The sequence below is a fragment of the Trachurus trachurus genome (genome assembly GCF_905171665.1).
Source record: "Trachurus trachurus genome assembly, chromosome: 1".
In the NCBI taxonomy this organism is placed as follows: domain Eukaryota; kingdom Metazoa; phylum Chordata; class Actinopteri; order Carangiformes; family Carangidae; genus Trachurus; species Trachurus trachurus.
Window position 1 is genome coordinate 23,689,589 of NC_139891.1, and position 15,440 is coordinate 23,705,028.

The following is a 15,440-nucleotide window of genomic DNA, read 5'->3' on the forward strand; positions in this document are numbered from 1 at the left end:
GGGAGCCAGTGACCCGCCATTACGGTAAGGTAGAGAGCCACCCAGTCAGTCGGCTATTGGCTGACGGAGAGGAGCTGAATTCTGTCTAGAAATGTTTCAAATCTCCAACACTTCGAATGTAGATAGGCGGGGGGAGGAGGGAGCAGGACATGAGTGCTCCTCCCAATACACTTTAGTTTGTGCTTTTTATGATGTGGACACTCGCTTAGTCTTGATATTTACCATATTCACTCACTTACAATGAAAGGATCTGAGACACGGACGACGACTGGTCGAAAAATGTTTGATGTAATGCCACAACAGCCTATAATATGGAGGAAAGATGGACCGAAACAATAATGAATATTCAGGCCTGTTCTGACTCTGACTCTCATTTTTGGAATCGCAAAGTCACACAGACTAAATATTTGAACTTATAAGCATTTTAATCAACGCTAACTTTTAAGAGTGAGTAATAAGGCAGCAAAATTACACAAACCATAACTCTGTGCAAGGTCATAAAGAATGGCAGTTTTCATTGTGGCACCAAAGGTCATGTTTACTTGTCAGAGTGAAGGCGCCATACTGTACTGTGACCTCCATAGCCGGCTTATGTACCCACAGACACACACAAACACACACACATGCGCGCACACACATATACACAGACACACACAGAGAGAAGGGTTGCGTGTTCGCTTTCACATGTGTGTGTCGTGCACACATACTTAAGGAATAGCCTCCTCTCACAAGCTGTGCCACAGACAATAGGACGGTGCACACTGGGCTACACAACCCATATATCTGGGTCTGTGCTAAGATAAAGCACCTCCAGCATTAAAGCCAGTGTATTAGCTTGCCCTTTTTCACCACAGATGAAGAGATTTGAAGCTCGATATTGTGCTTGTTGGCTGGCACACCACCAGGGTGTTGTTGGCTGAATAATGAAAACACACAGACTGACAGCGAATGGCATGAGGTGACACTTCCATTCTTGAGTGGGAAGATCCAAAACAAAGCACAAAAAGCTTCTGACAAATTCATACTTTTCTTTGACAGTTTGTTGACTGAGGAGGGAAACAACTCCTAAATCAGAAAAGGCTTTCATTTAAACCCAGGAACACAGGCACAGCAGTGCTCCGGTACAGTGCCTACACAGGAGTACATGATTTCAGATACGTGGGTGAAGAGTATTTTTGTTTCAGACCAATTACGAAGCAGCTTAATTGAAAGGTTGACATGGGCTTACTTTGATTTCGTGTCCAAAAGACGGAAAATATTGGACTTCATGTTTGGCTGATCCAGACTGCACAATAATGACGCTGTGCCAAACACAGCTTTCACCCCTCAACTGTGCATCCTTTCTAACACAGGGTGTCCAAAATCAGGAAGCTTTAGCAAACACAAATTTATGTATTTTCTTTGACAGATCTTCCATTTATTCAGTCCACCACTTTTCTAATAATTAAAGAGAAAAAACATCAAAGTATGCCCTTAAAATATTTTATCCATTATAATGCAGGGGTCGTTTCTCAAAATAAAATCCTTGTTGGGAAAATTCATCTCCAGGGGTACATTTGGATGCTGTAATGAGCAATCAATTGTTATTACTGTTGGTGGGCAACAAGGTGCTAAAACATGTTTTTATGTTTGTTGCACACACACACAAAAAATACAATCAGTTTGAAATCTACTGCTTCATGTCACAAAAATGTCCAAAATCTATTCATATTCCTGCGTCCCGGTTTACAGGGTTACTTGTCATAAAATCCTACAAAATGAGCCACTCCTGACCAAAGCATGACACTTTATCCTATTCTGAGAATAAAGGAAAACTTATCAAAGTATCAGTGGGAAATATTGTATTTCACACTGTATTCATGATCTAATTTCTTCAAAAGTGTTAAAGAGTACATCTCAAATACAGAAAATGTATGTCATTAACGAAGAAGGAAAATTCAGGAGAGCACGCCATGTTTCTGGCACTGAAATAAAACACTACTGTTCAAATTTCACAAGTTCACTGTACATGAAAGACATGTACTCCACTGATTTCAGGAAAGGATGAGAACAACACATTCAGTGTCCAAACAGAAGCATCGATATGCAGAGTGTTAGTAAAAAAAAAAAAAAAAACGGCAATGAGGTATATTCAGATTTACATCATAGCCCTGCTCTGTGCAGGCAAACCATGTGGTTTACATATTCCTTATGCAGCACATCAGCAAGGGCTCACTGTCCAAATATCCTCCTGTCACTCAGTCACACAGAGATACACTCACACAGTCAGTCACTCACTGCACCCACTGACACCCAGTCTCCACCTCTATGCCTCCCAGCCAACCGCTGCAATTCCCCAAGTTCAACCCTAGGTCATACACCTGAGCAGTAAATAAGCAAATATTAGCACTTTAAAAAATTAAAATAAAAATAAAAAAGGCACTATTTGCATATGTTGTATGAAGCTGCAGAAATTACTCTAAGATGTTCATTTGTCTTAATGTGTCAGAAATGTCAGACTGGCTGACAGGTGTGGGAGCTCAATCATCCCTGAAGCCACTGGACATCAAAAGGAAAACTATATGTCAGTAAACTGAGCACAAGACACCACTTCAAGTGTCTTTTGATCATGGCTGGTAATTCTGAACAGGTGGCATGGTCTGACATTTAAGAAATGAAGAAGACAGTGTCATAAGACAAATGTATCAAGCCATCATTGATTTGTAGATGAATCACTCCCGTTATTCATTACATTTGCATACCAGAGTGACTAACTGAGTTGTTTTTACTTATGCATGTATGGAGCAGAAATGATCAAGAGCACAAATAAATAAATAAATAAAATGTCACCCTCGGACAATTCCTTTAATAATCGCTGTCATTGCCCACTATAACATCTAAGCGATCCTCTAGTGGCCAGAGTGCGGAACTGCAGCTTTTCATTATCTGGACTGATAAAGGCACAATACGATCATCCGAGATACGCTGGGTCAAATGTACAAAAGTGAACCAACCTCCTACCAACCCCCCCAAAAAATCAACAACACGAGGATTATAATGGCTTTCTTTCTTGCTGCTGCTGCGGCAACAACCGCTACTGGAGCAAAGAAAAAAAAACTGTCCGGTTCCCTTTTCTCTTAACCGCGTTATTGATCGTAGTCTGTCTGCAATGAATGGCTGCAAAAGGACGGAGGGGGGAAAAACCCTGAACTTCAGGTGACCGACCATGGGCTCTCTGACACACACAGCCTGAGCCTGCCTGCCTGCCTGCATGCAGACTGGGAGGGGTAGAAAAAAAATTACTCGAGTAGTAGGGGGGAGAAGGAGAAGAAGGAGCAAGAAAAAAAAAAAAAACTCTCCACACTTTTTAAAAGTCGACGACAAACAAGAGCGAGGCGAACATATTCGGTTCCGTGATGATTTCGGAGCAGCAGCAGCAGCAAAAAAAAAAAAAACTATGAGGTGAAAGTTGGACGTTTATCTGCCGAGGAAAATTGAAGTTTGCTAGATAGCGCTGTTGCTAACTAGGAACACCAGGGTATGGGTAGCCCAGACTCTGGCTTGTCTGATCCGACTGACCCTTCATTTTATTGCGGCCAGCAGACTCCCAGATCCTCCCCTTTCTACCCGAAAAGCGACCGAGCAGAGGCGAACCCCCTTCACCGAAACGCTCGGCCGCTATCCCCTTACGCGCGCACACACACACACACACACACACACACACACACACGACCGACACATATGCCAACTGACCGCAACCTTTTTTTTTTTTTTAGCGGAACCGGACCTTTTATCGATTATACTCTTTAATAATAAAGCCACGTATCATTTATCCACTCCACTGCCTCTGCCTTTTGCTAACGTTACCCATCGCCAACAACATGGCTGCCTCGCTCGGACCTAAAAAGGGAGAAATAACCTACGCCGAGTCTTTTGTCTGTTTCACCTCTTTAACCCTAAACTACTGCGCAAAACACACGGAGAGCCGATAAAATTGCACAAATCGAGTGAGCGACTTACGTGAAGGCAGGCGCTTGGGTTGCTCCTGCTTCCTCCTTGGCATTTTCCCCCGTTTTTAATCACATTCTCGTCCTTGTTTAGGGATAAGAAGAAAAAAGGTTTTTCCCATTGAGACTGGAGGCGCCAGTGATGGCAGGGACTTGGTCGTGCACCTGGCTTTGCTCGGTTTAAAGTGTATTGTTGGGGAATGGGAACACAGGCGGAGGAGGTGCCGCTGTTGTTGTTGCCGTGTCTTGACTATGGCTGCTCTCGGTGCAAGTGTGTCTCCGAGCCCCTAACTAACACTAATGCAGGGATCAAAGGGCAGCAACAGCAGAGCAGACACACGCGCGCACGCACGCAGGCACACACATACACACACACACTCGCTCACACATACACACACACATTCACACGCTCTCTCTCACACACATACACACACACTCACACTCACACAGTCACACACACACACACATAGGCTACACTCACGCACACACTCAAACACACTATTGCGTGCACGCACACATTCGAGGAGCTCGCCCCCGAGAGCAGCGTACGGACAAGGTGCCCCCAAGCTTTCAGGGTGTATTGCTGAAAAGAAAATGTATTTGAAAAAGAAAAAAAGAAAAAGCAAAGCGGGGCATAATTCAGCGGAGAGACCATATTGATGGAATCGAATTACATTAGCGGGATCCATTTCATTTTCCTTCAGAAATAATAATGAAATAGTGAGTGACGATAATAATTTATGCGAATGATGCACACTGGATGTAAAGCTCATTTGTGACCGCTGTCAAACAAACAAAGCGGAGGAATGTAAAAACGTGAATTTAGCTTTGATGTGGCAAAAGAAGACATTTTACCACTATAGCTGACCTCATCTTTACTATAGCCTAATTAAAAAATAATAATAATTAGCAAAGGTAATCTTGAAAGCTAAACAAACAAAAACATTAGTGGGTTAATGTTGAATACAGGACTCGGTTTGGACAGAGATTTAACAAATGTAGCCAATATATCAACACGTTCATTTTAATACTCATTCTCTAGACTATTAATGTCTTAGTATAGATTGTAGTCTATGCATTTATATGCAATGCAGAGAGTAAAGCATTTAAAGTGCAATGTTTTTCGTGGCTTATCAATTCACAATGATTCATAACTGTCCAAAAGTGACACGAAGACAAGCAAAAAGCTAATTTGAGAGAGTCTATAGAGTAAACCTTGACACACTATCAATCTGAATTTGGTTGATTTTCATCACTGTCTCCTCCCACCCCCTGTTCCTCACACCCTGGCTTCATATATGTCAAGCTACTAATTCGAAAACCGCCTGCTGTGTTATACCTAGAATCTGTCTATTAAAAGAACAGTAAAATGGGAAAAAAAAGAGACACATTGTGTGGGAACCAGTGTTAATTCAGGTGGGGTATAATAACAGGTGTCAGTGTCAGAAAAATTTCCAGCAAACTATCCAACCCAATGTAGTCATCTCCTCATCAAAGTTGAGAGACCAAAACTGGCCAGAGCTGAATCCTCCTCCCTCTCAGCTGGGTGTTGGGGCTTTTTCACAGCGCAGGCTGTCCCCCACTCCCTGCTGTTGGACTCCTCCAGGCTGCGTTCTGTTGGCCTGCCGCGTTCTTTCACACCTCGGCCGTGTGCGAGGAGAGCTGTGTCTTCATCCCTCCATCCTTCCATCCTCCAGTCCTCCTCCTCCTGCCATGCCTTCCACCCACCCCCAGCGGAGGCGCAGGAGGCTCGTTACCGTGGCAATTAGTGAAAAGCCCAAATTAGCCCTCTTGGCTGTCCACAGGTGACAAAGACACTTTGCATTTCTGCTAATTAGGAAACAGAACAACATGATTAAATGGGGCCTATCAGGAGGAGAGTGGACAAACATGTTCCACAAATAGAAGGGAGTTATATATTATTGAATCTCCAGCATGAAGACATCCCATTAGCTTTTCCATTTGAGGAGAGGATAATGTTGGCTTGTGAATATTACAGTGGTTTGTATTACAATTTTTAATAGATTTGTGTGGGTATGTTTATGTGTGTATGTGTGCAAACAGCTGTGTTTCTCACCTGCACCTGCAGATGGACCGTCCATGGACAGATGCTCCTCTGACGAGAGACTAGATGAGCTGTGGCAAGAAAAAGGTTAAAATGTTTTAGCTTTCTGCTTTTTCGAGATTGTGTGTTTTTGTACAGCACAAAATATGCATGAGGCAAGACCTCAACATGACTTCTTGAACTACATCAGGGAAAAAGTTCTCAATTAAAGCACTCATATCTACTTATTCATTCCTTGGGATATACTATAGTTTAGAGCTATGGAAAGAGTTACACATCTCAGAGTACATCCTACATATTCAGATGTTTGTGCTTTTGTGCCAGTGCAAAGATAAACTAGAAACATAATGTAAAAGACATAAACGGAGACTTGAAGAGCGTGCACAGCTCTGGCTCACATCAGTTATCATGTATATAAAATGCAATGCAGTGCAAACAGTGTTTCTACACTAAATCAGTGCAATGTGGCAGTAAACTGCTTTGGACAGTGCAATACAATTACAGATGAATGTCTTTGTTCTGTGGGTTTCTAGGTCTGTTACATGGATGTTTATACTTACAAATATTTAGAGTGCAGATTGAATTCTCATTCAAGCTTTTTTTTAAATGCTAAATAGTTGAATCAGTGTTAAATCTTCCTCTGTGTATTCACCCTTTGCTTATTGCACCACATTAGTGGTAATTAATGACAGAAAACCTAATGTAACATCAGACTCAATTTAACAGGCTGACTTATTCCTGACATAAATCATCAGAAATTTAAACTTCCAGACTACATCCAGTGCCACGACCGACTTCCCATCAAACCATGTAGGTACAGTAACAGTAAATAAACTATACTAGTCTACTAGTGTAGCTCTTGGTGGGTGTTTTTTGTTCCCTGTTGAGTTTGATCACCACGGGGAGGTCACAGCCTGTTCCCTGACCCCGACAATGCCAGGCAGCTGAGGTAATGCTGGCAACAGGACAGTCTGCTGATAGTAGCCATGGCAACACTGACATGACCTCACTCAGGGTTGAACCTAAAGGTCATTCCTCATTGCTCCAGGGATGAGTTCTCCAGCTATATTACCAGTGACAGCTCTCAAATTTCCTGAGTACAACACACACACATACACTAATGCACTGTATAGCTTTTTAAATAACAGCTGTGGGTTTATGACTGCTCCTCTAACAAAGTGAAAGGGCAGAATACTGGAGGTCAATAAGAATTGTTTTGTTTCACTTCCCAATAACCGGTGCAGGATCCCTGCTTTGAGAACAGCTCATATTGTCAGTCGGTATTATTACTACTTATTAAAATGGTTCCCTATAGTGGCAACAACGGTTAGTGGGGGCTAAATGAGTTTCACGTGCTTCAGAGGGAGACTGGAGAGAAATGAGCTAACTTGCTTACGTGCCTTGGGGGCAAACGGAACATCCTCCAGTTTCTCCTCCTTTTCTCTGTCTCCTTTTACCCCCCCTCCTTGTCTTCCTCTCTCCTATCCTCTCAGGCCCTGTCCTGCCAGCGCGGGCGAGGCTGGTTGGGCTAACGTTAGGCTCGGCCAGTCAGATGTTGCCCTGGGGTAAACAGAAACATCTGTCCCCTGCCCAGCCGTGACTGTCGCTGAGTGATAAATCCTGGGGTGGCTTGTGCCAGCGCTGTCCGGCGTGCCACCTGTCCCCCTCCTACACAATATCCCCAAACCAACCCCATACACGTACACACACACACTTCACCCTATTTGCACCCGTCCGCCTTCATCCTGACAGTGTGACAGAAGCAGGTGGTTCACTCCCTTTTTGCCCTCTGGCCTTCTATGCTCTCGTCCTCGGTTGGCACATTTATGCAGGGTGCGGGAAGGGTTGTCGCCTCTAGCAAATACCAATGGAGAGATCCCTGTACCAGGTTATTCAGCGATTGGTCCCGGGGAACTCAGAAGCTTACAGCACTTGTTTCCTTTAATCACGCACAGAGTCTGCAGATCTGATAAACCAAGTTTCACAAAGGTCAACAAAATGCCCACTGAAAAAAAAAACATCAGAAAGAGCAGGAGATTTTAGAGTGTGTGACTAAAATGACAATGATTCTTACTTATTTAAGGATTTCCCTCACCCTCTAGTCAACTCAGCTGTCAGAGAAAACGCATGCACACACAGGCATTCACTCTTTCATTCTTTCTTTGTGTGTAACTCTCCTGCTACTGCTTCCTCTCTCTGCTCTACTACTTTTACTAGTGTGACAGAGGCAGGTGGCCAACTTCCTGCCCTCTGACCTTCAACAGTTTCCCCGCAGTAAGGAGACAGTGCAAACACACACACACACACACACACACACACACACACACACACACACACACACACACACACACACACACACACACACACACACACACACACACACACACACAGACATAGAGGAGGAGCCTAGGTTGCCCTGGGTGAACTGGGTTAGAGGTCTTGCAAAAGGCCCTGGAGGGAAGTGAAGGTCCTTAGACTCAGGGACAAGAGTTATTTTAGCTTGCAGTGCCAAATCTGACAGGCTGAATGATCATCCCAGCAGTGCCAACACCTCGGTGAATATGCACATCACAAAGAAAGAGCGATGCACGGTTTAAAACACGGCCCCCGTCTGACTAAGAACAGCAGGGAATCGGTGAGCTGATCGGTGACACACCCCTTGCAAACTCAGTTCTAAAAACAGTGTGCTCTTTTATCATTTCAAGTAGTTTGCATACTGCATTACAGAACATTTTTCACAGGATGTCACAAAGCACTAGGACAGTAACACTGCCACCTGCCTCTAAATCACTTTTTTATTCCACAAGCTGGGCGAGCAAAAATAATTACAAAAAGTATTATGAACGGCTACTCACTTGTCTACCCCCCTGCCCTTGGCTGCTTGACTATTTTTTTCCTTTACAATATGTTTGAATTCATCAAGAATAAGGCCAGAGATAAATTCTTTTTTACCATTTAAAATAATATCAGCTGCTGAAAGAGCACTTCACCACTTGAATCTGTATTCATTGGAGCTGTACTTTGGGCTTGTGCATGTCCGTGTGTATGATTTGCATGTTTGTTTTATGCCTGTGTGTGTGTGTGTGTGTGTGTGTGTGTGTGTGTGTGTGTGTGTGTGTGTGTGTGTGTGTGTGTGTGTGTAAGAGGACCCCTGCTGATTAATGTCACTTCATATTGTAATGGAGCGTGCTGAACATGTTCTGATATCTGTAATGTGTTACCAGTCTCAGCTTGATTTTATTGCCATGGTCTAATAGGATATTGCCACTATCACAATTTGGATTAACTTCCATATCACTGCCGTTAAACCAAGTGAGGTTCGTATGTGTGTGTGCGCACAAATGACAAGAGAAGTGGGGATGTCTATCAGGGTGGGCTGCTCTGGTCGATTAATTTCACATTCAGCACCTCTTTCATAATGCATCTCTTCTATTTGGCACCACAATAGTTTTCATTATGAGCAGTTACAGCTGCTGTTTTTCCTCTTATTGATGCTGCGTTGAGGGGAAAAGCATTACTGACCCCGTGGAAAAAGAAGCTGCCTGTATTTTTAAAGGAGGACACAAAACGCTGTCGTTCTCTGACCGCTCTTATATGATTGGCTTGCCTCTTACGCGCACAAACCGTCTCACACACACACACACGCACACACACAGGTATAACGAACCTGCATAAAAGAGGTCTGGCATGCTTTTGTATGAACATTTTTTTGTCAGCAGGGAGCAGGGAACTGTACTTGTATGCAGAGGAGGCTGCCCTTGCTCTGTGAGTCCTTTGTCTCCCTACATCCCCAAGCTCCACCTCTCTCTCCGCCAGCCCTCCAATGGGAGAGCCTTCAGGTGTTGACCTTATCGGGTGGAGGTCAAAGCCAGGTCAGGGATCTGTTGCTAGGCTACCATCAGATAAGTGGCTAGGGTAGGCAGCAGTGGGTATCTCTGTCATTCAGGGCTTGTCATGTAATCTTGTTCATTTGCAGACAATTGTCTGGACGTCAGAAAGGCTATCTGGCCCATACTGTTGTAATGAAACACATTAAAATATTAAAACCAGCCATGCTGAGAATTGGCAGCTCCACTTGGCACATGCCTTTTTTTTACAGTCATGCCAACTGTCACGCAGTAACATGAACCCCTTAAATACGCTTGTGTGATTGGCTGTGTTGAAACTTCAGAGTTGTAGAGGATAGCTGTGTGTTCATTTAGGGTTTTTTATTTTGTCCTACATCATTTGATAGTTTTGTGTTTTACAAAATAAATTTATTTTTAGTAAGCCCAGATAAGCACATTGTGATTCTGCGGACATAGCCTATGATTATACTGCAATTTAACAGGAGATTAATATCATGTCTGTATTTTCCAAGACATTACTGCATTGTATGATGTAAACATAAACTTAATTTAATTAAAACAAAAACAATTGATTGTCTAAACTACTGTAAGTTATTGTACTGTTAATGTTACAGTAAAATTGACATGATCATTATTTATAAATCAGTGATTACAACATGGTATCTTGACAGTAAACGACAATTCAGTACTCTTATTCATCTTTGGTTACATGTATGTCTTTTTCCTGTACTGTACATAAATAAATGGATGGATTCATTCATGGCTCATGACTCATTTAGGGGTACAGGTGGGAAGGCATCTTGTTGTTTGCTAACCTACAACCTTTAAATAGAGTACAAAGAGTGCTACAGCAGTCTGTTTGAAGATGGAGGGAGGGATGGAGGCAGGGAGGGAGGGAGCGAATGAGTGAGAAAGAAAAAAACAGAGAGAGATAGTTGTTGCATCTTCACACAAACATGGTCTGTTCTCCCACTCTGCCATTCCACCACCTGGACCGAGCTATGTGGGAGACTGCGCCACACAGTGATGAACGACACCAAACAGGACGATCTCTGTTCACACTGCGGGTCATATGGAGGAAGACGGGTTGACACAGCATCTGTGTCATATCACAGGTTCCTCTTTGGTGACACCTGCATTTTGTCAATGTCATCCACTCAGCCGTTTAGGTTAACCGGCAGGGCTAGGAGGAAGTGGCCTTCTGAGGCCGTGTGAGGAGCAAGACCTCAGACAGTTAGACATAAAGAGACCTAGATAAGGCACGTGGCAATTTATCCATGCCAGTCCTTGTACTGTAGCTCCAACATGGGATCTCGTCTGTTAGATTGGCGCATTGTGAAAAGAGGTTCTCAGTGTCTGGGCGCTTGCCAGCTGACATTCCACGGAGACAAATTGAGAGAGAGGCTCCGGCAGATTTATCGGGCCATTGGCTCGCCTCAGGAATTCTCTTGTAACATGGCACTCCTGTGAAAGGGATAAAGAAATTAGTGTAAAACAGCCCCCCCACGCCCCCTCTCTCACAGCACCCGTTTAGACATCTAGTGCGAGCTCGCAACCTCCCCACCCCTCCCCTCTAACGCACCCATACACACTTCCATTTTTTTTTAAATATATATATTTATATAAATGTGGATGGGTATACAAGATGGATGGGTCTGAGCTTCAGTCCTCTTATTTCTATGAATATTCAAGAGGGTGGGCAAGAGAACGTTGCTGTATTCTGGCTGTTGAGTCACAGGTCCTCAGTGGCAGGAAGCACTGCTGGTCAAATGACAGAAAGAGAGAGTGAAAAAGAGAGACATGGAGGGGAGAGAGAGAGAGAGATATGCGTGTGTGTGGGATTTGAAAGGAACTGCTCCTGGCTGTCTTGGATATTTATTCCTTTCTAAAGCAATGAGGTGTTTGGAGAAAGAGGCCAGCTATGTTCTTAATGCTACAGTGAGAACAGGGAGCATTCTCCTAGACTCGCCTTACTATGTTCAGTCAATGTGAGAACATGTCCTCACCTCTGACCTTGTTGTTGATCAATAGGGAAATTTGATCTGCTCTGTCTGGAAAACAAGATTGTGAAAATAACACTCTTTTTAATTATTCATATAACCATTCATCATATACATCATAAAATAATACGTTTTAATTATTAATTACGTGTATAAGCATCACTGTTTGGGAAAATTGCATCCTGCTTTTGCATACAATAGAGCCCTAATGCCATCTCCCATATCATCTGTCAGCATCTAGAGGTTATCTGCCAAGTTGATGAACAGAGAGATTGGCTATGAAACACAAGGTGTGACAGTATGGCAATATGTTATAGTATGCAGGCAGAGCTCATCAGGAAAGAGAGGACGAGCGGCTTTGTTCCAAATGTCACGATGCATATTTATGGGCACACTGGAGTGGCTCCTTGTATAAGCACCATTCACCATCTATCAAGCAAAACCACTACAGTGTCTCTTTGACAACTTGGTGGGATAGCGTTGTGTGACAAAACTGTGTAATATTCTCCTGGCTTGAGCCAAATTTTTTTGTGAAATTGACATCTAAACAATAAAGAATGTTGAGGTTAACAAAGCATAATTATTAGATATGTGCGAATAATTATGTTTATAACAGGGAAACCTATATCCATGCACGCTTGCCATATAGCAAGGAATAGTTTATTTAAGGCTATATTGTACAATGTTCATATTTTCCCTTCTTAAAATGAGAAACACTGTATGTGTAGTTTTTTAGATAGAGATATTCAAGAGAAGTAGAAGAGGATAAGGTGACATGAGAGGGTGTCAGACAGAAAGACAGACAGACAGACGGATACAAGCAGAGCCCTCAGCATAAGCTCCACTGAACTCTCTTTCCACTAAGGAGGATCTCAGGAGAGTTGTGAGCTGGCTGGCTGCGCCTGGGCCATGCAGCACAGGATGGGCAGTCTGACTGTCTGTCTGTGGTGCATCTCCTCTGGGGAAAGAACATGGCTCCAGGGCTGTAGCTGATTTGAGATGGTCCCGGTACTAACCCCTGGGGGACACCAACCAGGCAGAATTGGCTCTCTGAACCTCTCTTTTCAGGCTTTTGCAAGCTGCGGAGAGACAGAACAAGAAGACGGCTTTCATCTCGACTGTGAGCAGTTCAGTGGATTTCCTCTAAATTACAGGGAGTGATTACATCCCACCTCGTCTGAATCGCACCATCCCCTTCTCTCAGCATGGGGGGCCCCGGGCCAGCCAACCGCTGTCAACTGTCAGTGCTCACAACTGAGTCATTAAGTGGAAGTTGTCATTGGCATGGAAATAATAAGGAGCAAAACCCAAAGCACAGGGACACTCATCGCACTCCCCTTGTGGGTAATTCACACAGCTTATACATTTTCATTCTTTATTGTTCAGTTACAGGTTATGACATAAGGGATTCAGAACTCATATACTGTGGATGTGAAGACATGACCACCTGTTTTGGTAAGCACCTTTGCTGCTGCACAGTTAAATGAACACAGGGCAGCCATGGGAAGAGCTTTGAACAAGTCAGCCATCTAAAACAACCCTCTGTGCTACAAAGGCAACAGATCCAAGCATCAAGCCATGCAGCTAAGGTTTCCTGGCCCCTTTTTGATGGAAGAAAGGTTTCCCATCACTTCCAAGCTATTACCTCCATACAGTTAGGGATTACATAGAAGCAAGACCGGGGATACTCTGTCTACCAATCTGGTTTTTTTTTTTATTTGAAAACTCCCCCAAGCTTTTCCATTATCTTCTCCATATCAAGCTTGACCTGAAGAGAAAACCTGGCTTCAGAAGGGTCAATGCAGTCTAGACTTCCTCCTCATCCTGCATCACTGACCCCCACCTCCACCTCAATCCTGCATATTGCTTTTGGATACAAGAGGGATGCACTCCCCCCCACTTCTTATTCCCACTCACCTTGAGCCTCTACCTCCTTTGGTCCAGTCCCCCATTTCCCACCTACAATAGCATCTCCCGTCACCATAATCTTTCTATTTCACTAGCCCGCCCCTTGGGGTTAAGGGGTCTGGAGATGGAGACGGGATTTGTCTCTCAATTGACAGCACTGCTGTTGTGCTTTCTGGCTGACCACTCTTGTGCTGGACGGTCAGAGCATTTCTGAGGGAGAGTCACTCACTCTGTGTCCAGACATCCAGATGTTCTAGATGTTTTTGAATGAAGTTTGAGAAATGTGGCCTCATGATGCTTGAAGTGCAAAAGAGCCAGACTGAAACAGACTGGTTAATGATGATTGACAATTACATAATTTGTGTGCAATAAAAATATGTAGGATAACTCCTGAATATAATGATATCCCTAAAAACCTCTAAATAAAATCACTGCCACTACTATTACAACTACTAGTGAAAAAAATATGATCATTATTATTAACACTATTATTGGATATTATACAAGGCACATATAACATCTAAAAGATTCAAAAGGACTGTAACCAAAGATATTAAAAAAGAATTAAAGAAAGTAAAATGACCACATATAACTGTATTATAAACAATAAATAACAGTTGCTAATATAAAATGATGTCCATTCAGACCTAAAGCAATAAGACACACAGCAGGGAAATCTGCAACATAGAGAAACAGCAAAAATTTGATTTTAGGTCAGTCTGACCAACAAAAATATAATCAGTGCGGTTTTCATAGAAAATAAATTGGTCTGCATGAATCTGAATTTGTACACGTCATTGCAAACAGTCGGATCGGTTAAAAACAAAGCCTACTATCAAACTGCTACTACAGGGAATGTAAAGAAGGTTTGGCATTTGTACTCCTACGCACATTAATTCTAACTAATGTATAGGCAGCAGAATGAGTGGCATTCACTGACGTGTGATCCGTGGTAAAATGGGATGTTATGTTGACAATGATTTCAGACCACAGTGTCAATGTTTACAATTAACCCCCATTTCAGCTGAATTGTTATCTATGGTTGGTGGATTTTCTGCAGGTTACAAGCAAAACACACTTATCTCAGAGCCCCTGGACACCACGTTTGTGATCACTCGGTTCATGCATATTTTCTTTTCTCCTGCCCTGTTACCGGCTGCATATTAGAGCCTCTACATCAAATGCCAGCGAGGATATAACCTTGGTCGTTAAGTTTAACTTTCATTTTGAGCCCAAACTTTATGACTTTATCATCACATTATTATTACATTATTGTTTTTATTGTATTAAGCTATTAAATTATAGGTAGTTACACTTGGTGCAGTCAGGGACAGAGATGCATAATTAGTATGCCACATTTCAAATAGCAAAACGACACTTTCTATTAGGACTAAGGCCGTGTATTATGATAACAAAGGACAAGTAAATGTAAGTGTACAGAGGTCATTTTTGAAGGCCACGGAGATAAACTGTGCTTTTTTTCTTTCCAAAAATTTCTTTCAAAGCAAGCAACGACGAAGGCAACAGGGGACAAGGGGGAAAAAAAATCTTCATTGAATATTCATTAACCGGTGCCTAGGTGTATACATGGCTCTTAACCACTCTTGTTTATGACTTAAGGACTTGTAGTACT

General features: G+C 42.9%; 1 protein-coding gene and 1 long non-coding RNA gene across 3 annotated transcripts in view; both read right to left on the bottom strand.

Annotated features, from left to right (window-relative positions):
* znf827 (zinc finger protein 827) overlaps positions 1-4,396 on the bottom strand; it is a 64,849-nt gene extending 60,453 nt beyond the window's left edge. For both annotated transcript variants that reach the window (XM_083977547.1, XM_083977546.1), the window contains exon 1: positions 4,000-4,396. In XM_083977547.1, the coding sequence (XP_083833673.1) occupies positions 4,000-4,042 (43 nt within the window). In that variant the 5' untranslated portion in view covers positions 4,043-4,396. The remainder of the gene's footprint in view (positions 1-3,999) is intronic.
* A 1,164-nt stretch (positions 4,397-5,560) lies between these two features.
* On the bottom strand, positions 5,561-8,241 carry LOC311001811. The gene is made up of 4 exons (XR_014596206.1): positions 8,126-8,241; positions 7,771-8,017; positions 6,064-6,122; positions 5,561-5,813 (listed from the first exon to the last, which is right to left on the bottom strand). It is a non-coding gene; the product is annotated as an uncharacterized lncRNA (long non-coding RNA).
* Between the last annotated feature and the right edge of the window lie 7,199 nt (positions 8,242-15,440).